General features: G+C 46.5%; 1 protein-coding gene across 1 annotated transcript in view; it reads left to right on the top strand.

Moving 5' to 3' along the window:
• Positions 1–21,923, top strand: part of plxnd1 (plexin D1) — a 65,113-nt gene that overhangs the window by 23,469 nt on the left and 19,721 nt on the right. Inside the window, exons 9-19 of the mRNA XM_068329375.1 lie at positions 302–400; positions 2,266–2,355; positions 2,669–2,774; positions 3,655–3,812; positions 7,817–7,962; positions 12,534–12,639; positions 13,849–13,988; positions 14,083–14,262; positions 14,564–14,648; positions 16,027–16,296; positions 18,659–18,808. Of these exons, the coding sequence (XP_068185476.1) occupies positions 302–400; positions 2,266–2,355; positions 2,669–2,774; positions 3,655–3,812; positions 7,817–7,962; positions 12,534–12,639; positions 13,849–13,988; positions 14,083–14,262; positions 14,564–14,648; positions 16,027–16,296; positions 18,659–18,808 (1,530 nt within the window). The remainder of the gene's footprint in view (positions 1–301; positions 401–2,265; positions 2,356–2,668; positions 2,775–3,654; positions 3,813–7,816; positions 7,963–12,533; positions 12,640–13,848; positions 13,989–14,082; positions 14,263–14,563; positions 14,649–16,026; positions 16,297–18,658; positions 18,809–21,923) is intronic.

Here is a 21,923-nt window from a genome sequence, read left to right on the forward strand (position 1 = left end):
GATTTTGAGTGAGTTTATATTATTTGAGGACGTGTTTATAATGTGGGTCATGAGGAGACGGGGTGGGGGGGTTTCCCTGAGTTCATCCTGGTGTTGGTCTGTTTTTCTAATCTCTCATCGTCTCTCTATTTGAACCTATTGTTGTTTCCCTCCGAGCGAGACTCGACCCCCTCATTTCCTCCCCCCTCCAGATAAACAGGACAGGTATTTTGGGGTTTTTGCGGATGTGTGCAGGAGGTTCCATTGTTTTCTTTAACTCTGTCACTTCCTGTCTCTGCACCCCCACCCCACCCCGCCTCAGAACCCAGCGTCCTGCCCCGGCCTGGTGGCCTCGGAGGTTCCTCCATCCCCCTCAGGAGCGGCCCAGGACTTCACCCTATCCCTCATCAACATTCAGGAGGTACGACAGACGACCTGCAGGGCTTGGGCTCAATCCAAGTGCATGTTGGGAAAATGATTGTGCTAAAGCAGAAGCATATGGCGTGTTCGCTTCCAGCTGGGTTCAACACAGACGGATATTCACGCGCTGCGATTTGTGGGTTGTTGAACGAGCAAAAATCTGACAAATGAAGAAGAGAAACGAGCCGTTGTCTCTACGCTGATGATGGTCCGTTCTTTACGCTGATGTAGTTCGTTCTTTACGCTGATGATGGTCCGTTCTTTACGCTGATGATGGTCCGTTCTTTACGCTGATGTAGTTTGTTCTTTACGCTGATGATGGTCCGTTCTTTACGCTGATGTAGTTCGTTCTTTACGCTGATGATGGTCCGTTCTTTACGCTGATGATGGTCCGTTCTTTACGCTGATGTAGTTCGTTCTTTACGCTGATGATGGTCCGTTCTTTACGCTGATGATGGTCCGTTCTTTACACTGATGATGGTCTGTTCTTTATGCTGCTGTAGTCCGTTCTTTACGCTGATGATGGTCCGTTCTTTACGCTGATGTAGTTTGTTCTTTACACTGATGATGGTCCGTTCTTTACGCTGATGATGGTCCGTTCTTTACACTGATGATGGTCCGTTCTTTACGCTGATGTAGTCCGTTCTTTACGCTGATGATGGTCCGTTCTTTACGCTGATGATGGTCCGTTCTTTACGCTGATGATGGTCCGTTCTTTACGCTGATGATGGTCCGTTCTTTACGCTGATGATGGTCCGTTCTTTACGCTGATGATGGTCCGTTCTTTACGCTGATGATGGTCCGTTCTTTCAGGCTCATATTTTCCTTCTCGATCTGCTCAGCAGACATCTTCCAGGGGATTCCAGCGCTGCGTGGTTGCCAGGCGTGGCCGGTCACACGCATAACCTCAGCTGGCCTCGCCAGCCCCTCTCCTTGTTGCCATGGTGACAGACATTGAGTCACATACCTCCTCACTAACGCCTGGTGATTGTTTGCTCTTCATACGACGGCTTCATTATCAAAGTTTATACCAAATGTTTGCATAATTCCCTCGTCTGGTCGGAAGGTCAACACGGCAGAAACATTTGGTGTCACTCACGTTTGCACTTCTTCACCAATTTGACTCGCATGGAATCTGTAGCGACGATAGTTTCCTACATTTTTTTTATTTTCTGCAAGCCTTAAATAAAGTGTTTGGATATAAACTGATAAACAGTTGACTGAACATAAGTCAAGGGAACATTTCAACGTCTGTTATATTGTTTTTCCCATAATAAAAAAAGAGAACCTGCCAGATCCACAAAAAAAAATTAAATAAAAATGGAGCCTCTTTGGTGTCAAACAGCAGAGAGAAATAGCCTCGAAATATTCCTGGAGAGAACGATCAAAGTAGTGGAATGTAAGCCAGCGATATTTATAGACAAATGATTTCCTCTACTTTAAGTATTTATCCATCACTGCTCTTAGCTGTCAAAGCGTCTTTATGGTCTTACCTTCAAATTTCTTGGCTCATTTAAATGCAGGGGGCTCAGATTTAGCAAATGAATTCATATTCATTACCCTGACTCCCAGATGACTGCAGAGGTGTGGGAGTCCAGATGTTTATGAATATGAATTCATCCTTCCCGAGCAGCAACAATTACATGGCTTATTTCAGTTTCCTGGTATTATTTCAGAGTTTTGAAGGAAATGTGTTCAACAGAACACTTTTTTTTTTGTTTTTCTTGTACATTCTTTCTCTAAATCTATTATTTTAGAAGCCAAAGTGATGATTATCTCATTCTAAGAGCGACATTATGTGTTTGTTGCTTTGCTTGCTTCTGTTGAAATAGCACAGATTTTAAAATAAGTGCTTTTTCATGACAGGGAGAGGAGCTGGAGTGTGACTTTGGGACGGAGCAGCGTTATGAGGCCTCGTGGGTGAACAGCTCGATTGTCAAGTGCAGCGGAGTCACAGTAAGTGCAGGAAACGACCTACCTGGAATAACCAGTGAGTCCAAGGTAGAACAAAAGATTAGTGAAACTCTGCTGCAGTTATGCACTCACTTTCGGTGTGTGTGCGCTCATGCTAGGTTTAAACCTGGTTTGTAAGTTGTTTTTATTGCAATTATTTCAAACCCTTGTTTAGAAGTGGAGCGAGAACCCGTCATTATCTCTAGAAGTGGGAGTAAATGCATGTGGAAGCAAAACGACAATACAATTCACACGCGTTCACATCGAGCTCGCACAATCCTGTTTTATTTATATCTCTACTGTTCTTTCCGTGCAGCTGTCCACCAATCAGAGGAGCCAGATTTACCATCTCAACCTGAGGAGAAGATTCTTCAGCGGTCGAGGGGAGGACGTATTCGTCGACGCCCCTCAGCCAATGAGAGGTGAGCCGTTGTGCTTGTGTCGACTCGGCCCTCCTGCATCTACCGTGCAATTAGTGTCTCACAAAAAGCAGAGCAAACAGGGCTGAGCTGACACCGAACATCCCAGAATGTGCTTCACGTGTGCGCAAATCTTTTCTGATGAGATTGGTGGATTTAATTAATCCCACAGAGGGGAAAGGAAAATCAGGGAGAGGGACAAACAGAGTTAGAGCGCCTTTCACCTGATCACAGTAATTCTTATGTGAGTTAAATTGATAACCAGTAATTTACTATAATATCATATTCTGCTGCCGTCTAATTATACATAATGACCACAGGATGGGAAGAGCTGCAATTTTTAAGTGTTAACAATACCTTCATATTGTGACCGATCCGACCTGACGACGGTCACGTGACGAGACGTAGATGTGCTGTATGTTGTTCAGCTTGGCGTGTCGTCTGCAGCGCCGCTACCGGCCAATCCCAGCCTATCCTCTCCCCAGATGTGTTGCCCCCCGCCAAACCCTCTGCGCCGTTAACAGACAGGATAGGTCCTGTCATAACACACCGACTCATCAAATGTTTTAAAAAAGACACGCCTTTATCACACGCATGCAGGTGGAATGCATGTGCGGATGCACACGCCACGTCACGAAGAGAAAGAAACATGGGATTGTTCTGGTTCTGCTTGTCTTTTGTTTCCTCCACCGGTTCTCTTTTCCCCCGATCTGTCCTTAGAGCCTGAATGCATCGTTGCTGTTTACCTGGAACAGGTTGGGTTCACCGCAGGTTTTTAGGAGAAATGTGAAGCGGCTCCACGTGCAGACCAGACGAGGAAAAACACGCTTGAGGAATGCTCCGTTGTGGTAATAATGGCCTCTCCCTCCCCATCCTCCCCTAGTGGAGGTGTACAACTGCAGGGTGGGGAGCGGGGACTGCTCCCAGTGCTGGGGCCGTGAGGACCGGGGCCACCTCTGTGGCTGGTGTGACAACAGCTGCAGGCCCCGAGACGACTGCCGGCCCCTCGCCAGCCGGTGCCCCGCCCCAGAGATCCATCAGGTCAGTCACACACGAGTGTTTGCTGGAAATGTTTGCACCCCCCCCCCCGCTTTAAGACACACACTGCCACCCCCCAGTCCCACCCCCAGTCCCACAGCCTCCAGGCCACAGAATGGAAATAAATCACGGGGCGACTCACATGGGGCGGCGGCGGCCTGTGTGTCCAGTCAGCTGATCAGGGCGTGTCTCATTAGAACAAGCTGATTGGCTCGAGTCGTGTGGGGGGGGGGGGCATGGGAAGGACATGTGTGTAAACTGGATCGGTAGATGTTCAGAAACCAGACAGAGAAAACGAGCCATGAAGGTTTTTTAGAGCGAAACCACAGAAGAAGAATTGAACACGTGTGACGACTGCGGTCGTGTTGAAGCATCGGAGCTGATGGGAAGCGTCTGCAGGCGTCCTGCTGGGGTTTCTGTCGGGGGGGGGGGGCACCGGCCGGCGGTCCAGGGAAGCACGGCTCACATGACAGCCAGTCGGCCTCAACTTCCTGTAGATAAAACCTGTCTGCCCAGGAGAATACACACACACACACACACACACACACACACACACACACACACACACACACACACACACACACACACACACACACACACACACACACACACACACACACACACACACACACACACACACACACACACACACACACACACACACACACACACACACACACACACACACACACACACACACACACACACACACACACACACACACACACACACACGCTGTGCTCAAACAGGCCATGTTGAAGCTTTCACCTTCATCCCTCATCCTCATCCTCGTGGCCGTAGGCGTCTTGCGTTTCCGTGGGGGTGCCCCCCCCCCCCGGGCTGCCCCCCCCCCGGGCTGCCCCCCCCCCCCGGGCTGGGCCCCCCCCGCCTCGTGGGGACTTCTGGGCCGAGATGCCGTCTGCATGACGAGGCTATTGTTGCACCGCTTTTCTCACACACACCCACAAACACTCCCAACCAGCATTCTCAAGGGAGGGGGGGAATGTGTTACCAAAAGGATAACCGGGGCTGTGGTTCTGTGATGCAACGCTTTGGCAACCATACTTTACCCCCCCCCCCAAAAGAAGCCACAGGAGTGAATATGAGCTGAAAGAGGAAAAGATCAGCTCCTGCTAATCACTCACTCAATCAGTGTGTGTGTGTGTGTGTGTGTGTGTGTGTGTGTGTGTGTGTGTGTGTGTGTGTGTGTGTGTGTGTGTGTGTGTGTGTGTGTCTGTGTGTGTGAAGCTAAGACAATCAAAAGTCTTCCTTCTTCTCAGAAGACGTGAGACTTTTCTTCGTCCCTGCTGGCGTGTTCTCCCCCTGCAGGCGTGTTCTCCCCACGTGTGGTTAGATCACTTAGAAAAAACACCGATTAGGAGCGTGTCCAAGAAAATAGGAGCCGTCAAACAAAGTTTATGCAGGACACTAGAACAAAGAGGAATCTGGGTGAGACGTGAATGTTCTCAGAGGATGGAGCGGGTGGAGCGTCACGAGGAGCCTCTTCCTGTTTTCGTCCCCGCGTCCGTCTTGATTAGCGTGATGCTAAAGGAACCGGGTGAGGAGAGGAAGATGAAAGCCGTCGGGCCTTCGTCGTCGTCGCTCCGTTCAAAGAACAAAAAAAGAAAAAGAAAGCGTATGGATTTTATCAGTCTGCTGGTTGATCTGGTGGAGGCCGTGTGTCATACATGTGGAATTTTTCTGGAGGTGAATGCAAGTTTGTGGAATACAGCGATACCTCTACTTAGTAAATTAATTGGTTCTGGAAGACATTTTGTCAGTAGAAAATGTCTTAAGTAGAGACGCATTTTCCATGCAAACTCCCTAATCTGTTCCAAGCCCCCCAAAAGATTCAGACATTAATGTTTTATAAAGCATAAAAATGCATCAAAACATGTAACAAATACATGTTACGATTAGAGTATTACACAGTAAATGAGAGTTGTGCATAACGTAAAAAAACAAGGAGTAAAGAATAATAATGACGGTCATTAACCTTTTAACTGCTGTCCTCATTGTTTTTTGCCCTCTTTGGTTCATGCCCTCTTGCCCCCCCATGAACAACAGAGTGAATTCCAGTCCTCCTGAACTTCTCCAACCACCCACGCGACGCCTTAAACTCCTTAAACTTCCTTTAGTTTTAATAACGTGGTGATTGTAGATGCATTACGGCCATATTCTTTGGAGAGATCAACCAAACGCATCCCTTTTTCAGGCTTTTCTATCATCTCTTGATTTGTTTGTACGGACAAAAAAACTCTTTTCTTCGTCTTTTCTTTTCCTCTTTTCTCCGTCACTTTCTTGGGGTCCATAGTGAATACTCTAAAAGTTAATATATTTACGTAAAACTATCAGAACACCTCATGGGTCGAGGGCGAATGACGAGGACCCTGCATAGACACCTATCTAGCTCCACACAGAGGTCCCTCTCAGCCAATGGGATGCCAGGAGGATAGTAGGTAATAGCCAATGGCAGAGCAGCAATGAGAATGTTGCGTTCAGGAACCTGTGGGAGCTGAGAGTATCAGCCCAAACTGTATTTTTACCTTTAGTGAGTCTAATTTCCTTCGTAACTAGAGGTAATATTTTCCTGCTGAGGCGTTTCGTCAGTAGAGACGTTGGTCAGTAGAGACATTGGTCAGTAGAGACATTGGTCAGTAGAGACATTGGTCAGTAGAGACATTGGTCAGTAGAGACATTCGTCAGTAGAGGTACCGCTGTATTTTACTCTCCGGGTGTGTTTAATACCTGTCACGGCGCTCCTTGATGGCGTTGGGCGCCGTCGTCACGTGTGATCCCTCCTGACGCCCCGGCGGAGTTTGCGCCGTAAATCAGGGGCTTGTAAGAGGTGCAAATGAGCGGCGTGCCGGCTGATGTGGATGTCGACGCCCAAACGGCCCCACAGAGACGTGAGGCGCTGCAGACGCACGGCGGCCATAAATAACCCGCTAAATATAGACGCAAAAACATTTGCATGACTTCCTGTGGCGTCGATCAGGCAGGAACAGCGATGCTTTCCAACAGCTTGCTTTCACAAGATATTAGAAGCAGTAAACTCTTTCTTTATTTAACTACCACCCACCCCCCCTCTCCCGTTTTACCAGGGTAACGTAGGATCTATTTTTTCGGGGCCGTCGCTCTGGTGAGTTTGATTTTTTCTCACCACCGTCTCCCCCCAGACCAAACACCAGGGCTGTTTTCATTCTTTTACTTACTTTCTGATAGCGCCGGAGCCGGGCTCATAACACCGCTGGGGGGGTCACGCTGACCTCATCTCGGCCCCGGGTGGAGCGATGGGAATGGGATGGGGGGGTCAGTCTGAAGCCAGGCCACACTGGTAATATGATGGCAGATCGCGCCCGTCTCGGCGTCGGGAGATACTATCTGTGTTTCCACGGCAATCAAGTTGTGGAGGGGGGGGCAGTTCAGGGTCCAGAGATGAGGCCTGAAACGAAGCGTCCAATTACGTCTGAGAACAACAGCAGAGACGAGGAGTGTGTGACATCGTGGATGAAAGCGGCGGCGGCGTGCATTAATTCCCCCCGTCGAGGCCTCACCCCCCCACCATCAGCGTTCACTCTCCTCTCTGCACTCAATTCCATAAATTGCCTCCCCACTCATCCACCTTTCTCTCTCTCCGTCTGCCTCCTGTGGGATGTGGGGGGGGCTCTTAGCCGGCTCTTTATTTGCATGTGGAGGATTAGTGACTGAAGACTCTCACACACACCGGCACCGTGAAGAGTGTGTGTGTGTGTGTGTGTGTGTGTGTGTGTGTGTGGTGTGTTATATCAGACCTCTGTCTTTACTAGCAGAACACTCACATGGGGGGGGCACTCGTCCTTATCTCATCCGGGATGACATCTCCTTCTTATTTCCGTGTCACGTTCATTATCAGCGTCATTAGTGTAATATTTTTAGAGGGGTAATCTACTTATGAGCTGTAATTTATTGCATGTATTACACGGGTTGGCGGCCCCCCTTTCATTACCTCGCTGTGTCTCTGTCAGGTCTCCCCCCTGAGGGGTCCGGTGGAGGGAGGCACCCTGCTGACGGTACGAGGCAGGAACCTGGGCCGGAGGGCCGCCGGGGTGACGGTTGCTATCGGAGACGTGTCGTGCGTTCTGCTGCCGGAGCTCTACACCGTCTCTGTGGAGTAAGTGTACAACATCAGGACCGAATAACACTAAACCCGCTCATGTAAGCTGAGATCAAGCGAGACTGAATGTTGATTTTCATTATCTTTTACTTATTAAATTCCGTTTTATATTATCTACCAGTGGAATCACCGTGTACAGCAGGTGATACCGGATTTATTACCTTCATGGCTCTGGCTGTCACTCAACTAATATGCAACTTTAAAAAAAAATAATAACAAAGGGCTCTCTTTTTATAATAACCATCATACAGGCACTGATTAATTACTCTAGTTAGTTCAAAATGAACAGCACGTCTTTACATGTGAAAAATGTGTGTTTTATCTGCTTTATTGTGGCTCCAGCAGGAACTGCGGCGCCGTCCGTAATCAATTTACTCGTGAGGAAGTGAGTTGGTGCTGACGGCTGGAATGCATGAGCATGTTGATGCATTTTTGCACGACTCGTCTGCATCTCTAACGATGAAATATTGTGTGTGTGTGTGTGTGTGTGTGTGTGTGTGTGTGTGTGTGTGTGTGTGTGTGTGTGTGTGTGTGTGAGAAAACCCAAATAGAATCATTAGCAGGAAATGTGTGCTGGACGAGCAGATCGTGCTTTGTTATTGCGCCGCAATTATCACACTAGTATAAACATGCAAATTACCACATGACATCCAATCTGAGGGTCCTCTTTCATGTCACATGACCATGAATTAGATACACATCTAATCCTGGATCTCATATGAAAGGGATTTGCCCCACATTAGCGTCAGAAATGTTTTTAGCCTGATAATGTGAACAGCTGTAGGAAAATGTCAAGTTCCACAACTTTTTGGCATTATCTACTAGCCTGCTGCTAGCTCTGAGCATCCAGTCCAGTCCAGGACAGTCAAAAACGATCCAAATCAGATCACCCTGAAACAAATATAGTGGTAATTTACATTACCAGATGGGAAAGGATGCAAAATAAGACGGTGAAAGCAGCTTAATGATGTAGTCTGGAATGTAAATTCTTTTGTTTTATGTTCAGTTCGTTCCAACTTTCTCTCACAAATAAATATCTAGTAGAACCAATAAATATCTAGTAGAACCAATAAATATCTAGTAATAAATATCTGGTAGAACCAATAAATATCTAGTAGAACCAATAAATATCTAGTAGAACCAATAAATATCTAGTAGAACCAATAAATATCTAGTAGAACCAATGAATATCTAGTAGAACCAATGAATATCTAGTAGAACCAATGAATATCTAGTAGAACCGATGTCCAGCAGTCACATAATAAACACAAACCATCTCTACGCGGTTTAGCTTTCATATATTCATGAGGCTAATTCTCACAAATATTAATATGCAGCACACTGCTCATTTTAAATGATTAAATGTCGCCGTTCCTTTGTAGCTCAGGGACCATCACGCTGTCACCATGGAGACAGTAGGACCCCGCTTTGACACGACCACAACAGAGCTCATTGGGAGTCAGTAACTCTCCAGTTACATCCAAACTTCCATTCAGTATCTGTAATGCGCCCTGAATGGAACTGTTTATCTGGTCCTGCTCCACTGAAGCCTATCATTGTATTAAGACAAGTTGGGGGGGCGACGCCAAGCGGGGAGGGGGGTCTTACCTGTCACTCCAGCTGCCTGACACATTCCTCCAAAACCACACGTCTACAACAACGAATCACGTTTAATTCCAGGGGTGTTCTCATTTCATCCTCGTTCCCCATTGGCTTGTGGTCCCAGCTGATAAGAGGACAAAGCGAATCGGCGGTGGCGAATGTGGCGCCGAAAATCCCACGCAACGCTGCATCGGACGACATCAGCACATTTACCTCACACACAAAAAGAATCACAGTAGAACCCCGAGAAACGAGTTTGATCGAGTCATGACTGAAGCTCGAGTACATTTAACCATTTAAAATAAGATCATTTCAATCCGTTCCAGCCTTGTGAAAAAATCCCTAAATTATGAATAAAAACATTTTATCCACCAATAGACATTCAGACTTCACCTGCGCATAATTAATGATATATAAGTTACATAAACAATGATAACGAATGGAAAGAAACACAAAAGTCACCAGAACACACGAGTTACGTCTTTACTCCACCAACCAGAACGAGATCCGGTCTCACTGATGTCGTATCCATCCGCCAACACGCGGTAAAGAACGAGATGCGGTCTCACTGATGTCGTATCCATCCACCAACACGTGGTAAAGAACGAGATCTGATTCAATATGAATATTAAATCAATAAACCTTTTAATGCAGATGTGCCACACACACACACACACACATACACACACACACACACACACACACACACACACACACCTGCCCATATGATCTCATTTAGCGGGGCTGTTGAGACAGGTGTTTGCTCGTGTGCTGAGAGGTCAAAGGTAACATCTGGATGCCTGAAGGAAAACACGGTGTTCTGGAGCGGCGCTCTCCTCTCCGTCAGTGTCAACATTTTAATTCAAGGCGCGCTCGATCTAACACACCTCATTTACTGGAGCGCTGCTCTGGGGTTTCGCCTCCGGTCCCCCCCCCCCCCCCCACACACACACACACACTGCCCTCTCTATCATTCTCATACGAGGCTGGACTGACCTTCACCTCGTCCATCAGCCGGGCGGGGGACGGCGCTCACATCCAAACACAGACCTGTTGATCATTTCAGGGGAAATGAGAGGAGACATCTTCAAGACTAGTCAAAATAGGGCCCCCCCTCCCAAAAAGAACATAATATGTGAGCGGAGGGAGGGGTCGAGATGCAGAGGAAGTCGCTCCTTTGACTCACGCTGCATCACCATCAAACTCACCCTCAGAATCAGACCTTTAAAATGCTTTAAAGTATTTATGCATCAGTAGATATGGGAGAGTGTATTTATATCCAGTGTCTGCTTCAGGTTCCTGCTCGCCTCACTTTAACTCATTTGTCATTTTATGTCACAGCTGAGATCAGAAGAAACCTTTGACTTGTTGTTTTATGATTAATTTGGAGCTCAAGTATTTTTTAGCTAAAATATCGTCTTTTTATTATCTTTTCAGATCGTCAAGGAGATTTTAAAGCTGTATTCTGTGTGCATTTATCTGAGTAAACCTGACATGCTCCAGAGTGATTCGTACCCCCCAGGGAGAATTGCTTTTTATATGATTTTACACAAAATAAACCACATCTTCATTGTTGGGGAGCAGATATGCTGTAATATGATGTATTGTGGAGATAACAGCCTGCATTCAGCTCAGGCCGTCTTATTTCCCTTCAGTCGGGGGTGGGGGGGCAATCATGTTTCATTTCATTTGTTCTGTGTCGTCAGAGGATGCGGTTTGATGATTTTTCATCAGGGGGGTCGCCCCTCTGCACTTTACCTGACGCTCTGGTGATGAACGAGCCCCGTTTCCCACAAATCAGCAGTAATGAAGGATAATCTACGATATTCTGAAGAGCCGCGTCGCACCTGACTAAATAAACCAATGTGGGGGGGTGTGAGGTAATAAAGGTTAACCTCCACCCCCGGTATGTTTATCCCCAGAACAGTAGATCCCACTGCGTCAGTACATTAATATGAGACGTCCCTGAGACGGGCGGGGGGGGTGATGACATGAGCCTTAATCCCACCCCGACCCCCCCCGACCCCCGATCTGACTGTGGTTCGACAGCAGATCTGTGAACTTTACAGCTGATATCTTCAGGCTCTGTTGGATTCTCTTTGTAAATGTGTTGGGATTAGATGAATAATTTCATCTCCTCCATCCTCCATGATTAATTATTCATTCATTCATTACGCTCCGTTATTTAGCTGGCAGGATTCAAATCTGGTTTCCTGTCTACAGAAGTTTCCACACTATAAGGCACACTGGATTATAAACCGTACCTTATTATAAAGCACACTGGATTATAAAGCACACTGGATTATAAACCATACCTGATTTTTGTTTATTTTTTTTATTTTATGTACTCGATTAATTCCCGAAGGGAAATTAGTGTAACGCTCTAGTTAATTAAATCAAATCAAATCAAATCAAATCAAATCACATGCTTATGTGCTGGATTATAAAACGCACTGGATTATAAAACACAGTGGATTAAAAAGCGCATCTGACTAGAACCCATCCAAGAACTCCTCTTCAATGAATGGCCTATTTTTAAACTTTTTCATATATAAGGCGTACTGGATTATAAAGTACACTGGATTATAAAGTACACTGGATTATAAAGTACACTGGATTATAAAGTAAACTGGATTATAAAGTACACTGGATTATAAAGTAAACTGGATTATAAAGTACACTGGATTATAAAGTACACTGGATTATAAAGTACACTGGATTATAAAGTACACTGGATTATAAAGTACACTGGATTATAAAGCGCACTGTCAGTTTTTGAGAAAATGAAATGCTTTTAGGTGCTCCTTGTAGAGCGGAAAATATTGTACTCAAAATTGTGTATTCGAAGAAAATTATGACATTTTTTACATTCTATCATGTATTATTATTTGTTTGTGTCTTTTTAATATGAAGTGGTCACTGAGGTCACTGAGGTCACTGAGGTCACGCTCTTCTGACTCCTCCAGGCTGGTGTGTGTCACTGGGCGGGCTGCTCACGACAGGACGGACATTGTCCATGTGGACGTGGATCAGAGCGGGACGGGGGCGTCAAAGGAGACTTTCTCATATTTAGTGAGTATCCTCCAGACGTCTACCCCCCCCCACTGATCTCTGCTTTCTCTTCTGTCTCTCTCCTCCACTCATCCGTCTTCTTCTCTCTTGTTCCTTGTTTCCCGCTGGGAAAGCCCTCCCCAGTGTGTCGGCTGAGTGTTAACAGATGTGTTTTATGGCTGTGAGGAATCCAGTGTGTGGGAATCTTCAAACATTCATCTGCGCTCCAACTAAGCGCCATTGTCATCCTGCGCTCGCCGCCAGCAAAAACAAATATGGCGATTGTTGGAACGTCCCGTCGCTCTCGCTCTGAATTCAGCTAGCCAGCATTGTGTTAATGGATCTGAGCCCACAAAGCCCCCCATTGGATTAGAGCGTTTAGCCAATGGAAATACCCGTGTAAGCCCTTTGTGTGTCTTTGTTTGTGGCGTTCCAGCGGCTCCGCTCGGGAATCGTCCCACAGAGAAGTTACCCCGATCTGGAAAGGCCTTCATGATACATGAGGATGAAGAAAATCTAGAAAAACACACATGATGCTTCTGCCGCTTCTCCGGCGTCCTCACCAGACTCTGGGACGCTTCACGGGAGACGGGGGGGGGGGTTCTTAACGGGGAAAATGTGACAGGAAACGTGTCTCTGCTGCATCTCCTTCCTCCAGTGTGTCGACGGAAACATCTGCCCTCTCACGCCCACTCCGACACGCAAACCCCCCCACCGTCTGTCTGTGTGCACTGAGGAAGTGAATCCTGTCAGTAAGGATCGTTTTCCCTGGAGGGGGGGTTCATGACAGGGATAGAAAGTTTTGTGGAGGAGCAGGAATGCTGATGGAGCTGGACGTTCGAGGCGCGTCGCCCGAGGAGCCGGTGGACGTGTTCGCATTTACATTCTGTACACGCCACGCGGTTTTCATGCGTGTGCACAAATATGAATGTTTATTAGCTGCAGTAAAGCCGTCCTACCAGCTAACACCCAGAGGCCTGCATCTGAACGCACAGCACCGTAGGCTGTTCAGCTTCCTCCCGTCGTCAGCAGCTGTCTCAGCCCACCCCAAAACGACGAGATGTTCTCACCCGAAAGGACGAGTCCAGATTCTACGGGTCCAGACAAAGATCACAACAGAACACCCAGATTGAGTTCTTTCTGGACTTTTCCCCGCCGACAGAATCAGATGTGAAGTCATGAATCTGATGTCTTGCTAGTCACGTGTCTCCGTCTCCCGTCCGTATCCAGGTCCCCAAGCTGCTGTCCATGGAGCCGAGGAAGGGGTCCCGCTCCGGAGGCACCAGGGTGTCCCTCAGGGGGGAGCACCTGGACATCGGCTCTCAGGTCAGGGTGGTGGTCAACAACACGCTGGAGTGCATCATCACCGAGTGAGTACGGCGTGTTTTCAGATGTGTTCAGGTGTCGCCTTAAAATCTGTCCATAATACACGTGTATGTTGATGGATTTGAGGACGTTTTCCAGGAAAACAGAGGGAACCATGGAGTGCACCATGCCTCCAGCTCCGGAGGAACACACCGACTCAGTTTCTGTGTGTGTGGAGTTCGAAAACCTCCCGTGTCAAAGTGCCGACCTCAGCGCCGCGTACACCTACGAGAAGAACCCCACCATCAGCTCCATCCGCCCCACCAAGAGCTACCTCAGGTAGGCAGGTGACTCCAGCAGAGAGGAGGAGCCAAACGCTGGATGGTCGGCGCCATCGTCTCATCTCGTCGTGCAGCGTTTGCTCCAAATCATGCTCAAAATAGTGCCGCCTGTGTGCGATAGGGCCGCGGCACGGCTTTGATGTGTGTGTGTGCAGAACAGATTTGCATTATTATGTATTCTCTCTTGTCTAATTTGCATACCAGCATATATTTGAGACTCGTGTGTGTGTGTGTGTGTGTGTGTGTGTGTGTGTGTGTGTGTGTGTGTGTGTGTGTGTGTGTGTGTGTGTGTGTTGCAGTGGTGGCAGGACCATCACAGTCACGGGCCAGGGTTTCGATTTAGTGCAAAGCGCCACCATGCAAGTGCAGGGAATTGGAAAAACAGTGAGTAACCAGCTGAGTTGTTTCTTTTATGATGTAAGGAACTACTTTCTTTGCACGATGACGACTGTGGGGATTCATAATTAAATATAAGAAAACAAAATGTTGTTAATCTGCCATGAAGTCATTGGTTTAATGGGACCAGTTTGACGTGCTGGGATGAGGAGGGTGTCTGGTTCGTTCATCTTTACATTCAGCTCCTCCGTCTCCATCCAGCAGGAACTAAAGCAAACAAAGACAACCGCAGTGTCAGGAAGTCACTGCACCCAGTCCAAACACAGACCACCAGTAGCCCCCCAGTAGCCCCCCAGGAAACTCCACATGACCATTTATAGAGTCGTCAGCCAGCCAGACAACAAGGTTATAGGTTCATATTTACGACCATATAATAACTAAGATACCACTACTTATTATTAGGAGGAGACAATAATGACAAATTAAAGTAGAACCCCAAAGGTACGAGACGTCACCCTGTCCACATTCTGCTTCTTACACGCTGTAGGAACAAAAATCAGAGATAAGAGTCGTGCTTCAGGACACGACCACGTGTTGGCGGATGGATACGACATCAGTGAGACCGTATCTCGTTCTTTACGTGTTGGCGGATGGATACGACATCAGTGAGACCGGATCTCGTTCTTTATGTGTTGGCGGATGGATATGACATCAGTGAGACCGGATCTCGTCCTTTCCCACGTGTTGGTGGATGGATACGACATCAGTGAGACCGGATCTCGTTCTTTACCGCGTGTTGGCGGATGGATACAACATCAGTGAGACCGTATCTCGTTCTTTACCTCATGTTGTCGGACGGATACAACATCAGTGAGACCGGATCTCGTTCTTTGCCACGTGTTGGCGGATGGATACGACATCAGTGAGACTGTATCTCGTTCTTTACCGCGTGTTGGCGGATGGATACGGCATCAGTGATACCGGATCTCGTTCTCGTTCATGGATTTTTTTTTTTAATTAATAATTTGGAGGTCTGGGGGTTTTTTTTCAGGGCTGGAATGGATTAAAATGATTTCGGTCCTTTTAAAGGGTTAAGTGTCGTTTGACTGACGAACTGATTAAACTCGTATCTCCAGGTCTGACTGGATATACTTATATTTTTTGTTTTTGACTTTGTCATTCGAGATATGTCTCGGGATGTTTTCTAGATTTCCAGTATTCCTGTTTGCTGACATAATTTCACCCTTGTCTAAATGTTCTTTTTGTTCAACCCTCTTCTTATCTTGAAAGCAAATAAAGATGGAATTTCCTAAAATGTCAGACTCGTCTTATCAGGAAGCATGAAGTTATTTTTATTCATTTGTCATCGTAACGCTGAATGGAAGAGCTTTTCCTCTAGATCGTCCTTCTCTTTGGTTCTTCTCAGCGCTGCACGGTCGTCTCCGCCTCCATCCTCACCTGTCCGTCACACGCCTCCAGCCAATCCCAGCAGACCTCGGTGCAGTTCTTCTTGAACGAGGTTCTGTACCGGGGAGACGGGCCGCCCCCCTCCGACAGCGAGGCGGAGGAAGACGAGGGGTTGCCTCATAACGCCCACTTCCCCCTGGAGTACGTGGAGGACCCCCAGTTCTTCACCGCCAACAAGGAGAAGCTGATCAAACACCATCCTGGAGAACCGCTGATCCTCATCATCAACGTGAGTGACCAGGAAGTTCTGATCAGTTTCCTGATAAATTCATTAAAAATGTGCATATTGATTATTAAATGCTGTTTTATTGACACCTAACTCCTGCTTCCCTCCAACCAATCGGAGTGAGGGCTGCCCCGGCAGCTGCCTGCGTTTTGTTCCAGCCGTGTTTTGAAGCTTGAGGAGGTGAATCGACCTGGCGACCAATCGATGCGCCCCCACATCCCAGATGCTAATGCGGCTACGCCCCTGACATTCTCACTAGCGTGACCCCACTATAAACAGAAAATAATGGATTTTGACAGCTTTCATCAACCCAGACTCGGGTCCAGACTGGATCATGTGACCGCTCTAAAGGTTGCTTGTTTCTTACTCCTGAAGCCCCACTGGGGTAAAAACCCACCGTCCCACTGTGAGCAGCAGAGCTGAACATTATTATTCATATTCACACCAACCAGAGGCGTGTTGATGCCTGTGGGGGGGGTGCAGGAGGGGGGTTGTTAGAGTAGTGGATCAGCAGGAGGTCCCGTGCTCCTGAGGCCCACCTGTCTGCGTGGATTCATCACCTTTAGCGTGACGTGCTAACGCTAAAAACACGGATGAGGACATGTGCATGATTCAGCCTCCTCTTCACGTGTGTGTGTGTGTGTGTGTGTGTGTGTGTGTGTGTGTGTGTGTGTGTGTGTGTGTGTGTGTGTGTGTGTGACTGCTGTCTTGTGTGGAGCAGTGGATTTGTCTCTTGGCGAGGAGAGGCAGAGGAGAGAACTCTTTTGTGTTCCTATAAAAACCTTTTAGTTGATTCTATATTAAGAACCCGAGACGTGGGAGGATTTTTGTGAGCTCCCATCCTGTCTTTGGCCTTTAGAATTCAGTGTAATGGTCCAATAAGTTTTAGTGTGAAAATATTATGTGGAATTGAGCTTTTACAGTATATTTCACTGAGTGTGTGTGTGTGTGTGTGTGTGTATGTGTGTGTGTGTGTGTGTGTGTGTGTGTGTGTGTGTGTGTGTGTGTGTGTGTGTGTGTGTGTGTGTGTGTGTGTGTTTGTTCGGAAGCGTTTGTTGACAGAGACTCAGGGGGTGGCATCCTGCAGTCGGGACACGATGGGCCCTAAGGGTGTAAACAAAACAAGGAAGCACACCGGGGATAAAAAACATACACACACACACACACACACACACACACACACACACACACACACACACACACACACACACACACACACACACTCGCTCAATTGCAGTTTGTTGCAATTTGCAGTTGTTTCCAAATTGGAGCATATTTTCATGGTTTATTCCCTAACTCTGTCATTAATGATAACGTGGGACTCGACAAATTAATTACCAACTGTTTGGAACGTTGCAGAATTCCAACGACGCGAGAAAAAAGAGGTTTAAAGAGGAAACGCTTGAGAATCATTAAAAAAATTATTTCAGTTTTCCCTCAGATTGTTCAGAATACCCATGAAGTCCTCATTGAGTGGAGGACGGTGAGAGCCGAGTGTGAAGTTTCCTCACATCTGAATTATCTGTATTGTCTAAAAGTCGACGGCGTTTGTCTTCTCAGTTAAAAAATATGTCAGTAATTCAAACGAAAGACAAGTTTAGGCCCAAAATTGAAGCAGCGGAAGACGACGTCTGGTCTCCAATGTGACGCCAACTTTAAAAAAACGCCCAGAATTACCCATGATTCATCTTGGCGGTATCTTTAACACAATGCTAATGTCTTTAAATGACTGTCTGCTGCTGGTCTCTGGTCTCCACACCATCATGACATAAGCATGATGTCATCTCTGTGACATCGGGGTATTTTTTCCTTCAGAACCTTTTTGTCCCACAATGCACCACTGTTTGTTCTCGCTCAACAAGAAACGCGCCTCGTGTGTAAAGTCAGCGGGACGTCCCTTTAATCAAACCCGTTCAGAAGGGACAGCAGGTCTTGAATTAATGGAGGCCGGAGCTGAAACAGAGGCAGTGCAGCTCATCCTGCCTGTTATTTTGGGACGGGGGGGGTGACTGTCAGCAGGTTTGTTTGTGGAGACTTTCCTGGCGATGTGGGGGGAACAGCGGGAGTGTTTGCTGCTTTAAGCTGAACCCCCCCCGGCCCAGAATGGATGAGCTCTCTGCTGGCTTACCGTCTGACAGCTGTGTGACAGGCAGCTCGTATTTTATGTGTGTTCACAGCGAGTGTGTGTGTTTGTGTGTGTGTGTGTGTGTGTGTGTGTGTGTGTGTGTGTGTGTGTGTGTGTGTGTGTGTGTGTGTGTGTGTGTGTGTGTGTGTGTGTTTGTTAAAGCTCTATGAATGTCACCCCCCCCCTCCGGTGTCTGGCCACTGACCGGCTAACGGCTGTTTCTGCTCCAATCTGGCGCAGAAAGGGCCGAGCGAACTGGAGCTGCTGCCGGAAGAATACTCCGTCACGATTGGCTCGTATCCCTGTAACATCAGCTTCCATAACGACCAGCTGTTCCACTGCACCATCAGCGGGCTGCTGGGCTCCAGCGACGGCGAGCTGCCCGTCACCGTGAGTACGAGAGCATCCTCAGCATCACCACCAAGCACCCAGTCACCAGTGGATGGACCTGATCGTTCAGGTTGTTCCCATCTGTCACACACCAATCAAACACTACGTTTAGTCCGGGTCCGGACCATCTGTCCCATCGGACGCTCTGATTGGCTCGATGGAGTAAACATCAAAAACATGTCTGGAACAGAAAAAAATATTATGACGATTTGTGATTTTTTCCTTTAAGACGGGGGGTCAAACTCATTTACATCAGCACTGGAGGGCCAGATGTAACTAATAAATGTAACTAAATGTAACTCAGTGTAATGTAACTAAATGTAACTACTCCTTAATGTAACTAATAAATGTAGCTAAATGTAACTCAGTGTAATGTAACTAAATGTAACTACTCCTTAATGTAACTAATAAATGTAACTAAATGTAACTCAGTGTAATGTAACTAAATGTAACTACTCCTTAATGTAACTAATAAATGTAACTAAATGTAACTCAGTGTAATGTAACTAAATGTAACTACTCCATAATCTTAAATAATTCTGAAATTATTACTTATTCAAGTTACAAACATTAAAAACATGTTTGTTTGTTTCTCTGTTCTAACATAAATCCTTTTCATTTGTCAGGTTATTAAACCCACAGAACTCCATCAATCAAGGATCAAACTATCAATCAATAAAGAAAAATAACATCAGACACAAGTTAGGACGTTAACTTTGTTCACTACGTTTAGTCAGAGTTAAAATGGGCTGAACTACTGCATTGTGGGAAATGTAGTTTTGGTCAAAGCACACTTTTGACCTGTTTATTTTTAGACACTTTAGACCTTTTATGCTCTCGGGCCACATTAAATGATGTGGGGGGCCACATCTGGCCCCCGGGCCTTGAGTTTGACTCATGTGCTTTAAGATGTGGTTTCATCCCTTTGGTGAAATTCAAGCAGGAGATCCATCCTGGGTCCATGTCGTCATTTTATCTAAAGTAAAAACTGATTTATGGATCTCTCTGACAAAGACTCATTGTGTGAATGTGAAGATCTTTTCATGCTTGCATGAAACTAATATTTAGATTAAATTAGATTAAGTTTATTCTTATTGAATCAGTGATTGGAGAGATGACAGGGAAACTACAGAGACGACACACTGATTTGTAACGCAGCAGCAGAACTTCTTGTTTCTTACAAGAAAACGCTTTAAAGTTCTGTGACATTTTGCATCACAGAAAGGAAACAGAACAGAACTCCATGACGCCTTCATCGCTTACGTCGGATATCTTCTTCCTTATTTATGTAAATCTATTATTCCAAATGTTATTCTTAGTTTTAGTTTTCTTCTTAAATATGATTTATGTCTATTGATGCTGCTGCATCTATTTATTTATCATTTATTTATTTATCATCATTTTATCATCTATTTATTATCCATCTGGGTATTTTCATCATTTTGATATTTCAGCTGCTCTAATCTGATGATTTTAATAATTTTTTTCAGGTTCTCTACCCTCACACGCCGTCACACCTGTGACACCTGTTCATCCATTCATCACAGTTCAGTCTCATGTTCATGCTGTCATGAATCAGCAGTTTGGCTGAATGATGACACATGAAATGTCCCCTCTTCTGTCTGTGGCCCCTCATCAGTCTGTGTGTTATCAGTGACACTCTTCACACAGATCCTTCTGCTCCATCAGAACCCCCCCTCCTGACGGGGTGATTAATTCACCCTGCAGCCCCCAGACCGTCACACGGCCATCATTCCACATTCTTTATGACACTCGTCTTTCCTTCATCCACGCTTTTTTTCCCCCATCTGTTCTTGTCCAGTCTGGTCTGTTTGATAGGGTTTTATTAAGAGGGCGGGGGGGGGGCGTTCATTTATATTTAAACATGGAGCCTGGCTCGGAGCGGTTTGCAGAAATAGCTCAGAGACATATGTTGGTGTCTCTGTAAGAAACGTTTTCCCACTTTGACACAGAAATAGAAGGAGAGCTCTTTTACCTGACTCCCCACATTCTCTCTCTCTCTCTGCTGGCATACCTGTGGCTCGCCCCCCCCCTCCATCCTGGTGTCTCTGGGGACATCTGAGAATAAACACAGGCAATTAGTAAAGGCATAAAGCTGAGTTCAGGGGTCAAATGAGATGTCATAACACCGATGGGTGGGCTGCCGATGTGTGAGCAGTGAGGATGAGGAGTGTGCACGTCTGGCAACACACGTGCATTTGACATTTTTGGATAATTAACGCGTGTCAAAGTGTTTCCACGGCTTTCAGACATTTTTCTCTTTGCTCTTTCTTGGTATCGGATCTATTTTTTGGTGGCGTCATTTCTCCCGGTGCTGAAGGGGAACTGAGATGCAGAAGTAAATCAGAGAGAAACAGGAAGATGGAACAATGGCCTTTTCCCCTCCATTACACCGACGCCGCCTCTGGACGTCTCCTCCTGGCCTGTATAAATAAATATCAGGGCCAGGAAGAGAAAGCAGGAATTAGAAGGAAGGAATATGAAGGAGGGGAGACCAGCGAGCCGATTTCCCCCCTCGGAGTAAAAACCAGTGTAAGAAGGATTTGGTGTGAGGATTGGGGGCTTTTTATCTGGGGCTCTTTTCTATGAAGTATGTTTGGATTGAGGAAGGAAAGGGAAGATGTGTGGAGGGACCGCAGAGACCCTGCTGACTAATCAGAAGGCTCGGCGTCTTTTCTTGTCACATCTAGGTTCCTCTGAACCGGGCGGCTCCTGCAGCGAGAGCCCATTTTTCACAAACCTGTAGTGTGTAATTCTGTTTCTGTGCGTGCACCTGTGTCCCTGAAACACACACATGAAAAAAAAACCCTGCGCCTGTGCATTTGTGCATGTATGCAAACACTTGTGTTGCCATTAATAACTGTCCGGGCGGCGCCGTGTGCTTTCATACCGTCTTACCGGGATCATATTTAATGCACCTACATTCTCTTCATCTTTGTCTTTCTGTCTTCTACTAAATTAAATTTCCTCCAGTGACTGATTATAATCAAGCACCTTATTGTCACAGCTGATGTACAAAGTTTTCAAAAGCAAACTGCTGAACTTTTAAGAAAAATATATTCCAAATTTTATTTGACTTGTAGTATCCAGGGAG

The sequence above is a fragment of the Antennarius striatus genome, chromosome 2, assembly GCF_040054535.1.
Source record: "Antennarius striatus isolate MH-2024 chromosome 2, ASM4005453v1, whole genome shotgun sequence".
In the NCBI taxonomy this organism is placed as follows: domain Eukaryota; kingdom Metazoa; phylum Chordata; class Actinopteri; order Lophiiformes; family Antennariidae; genus Antennarius; species Antennarius striatus.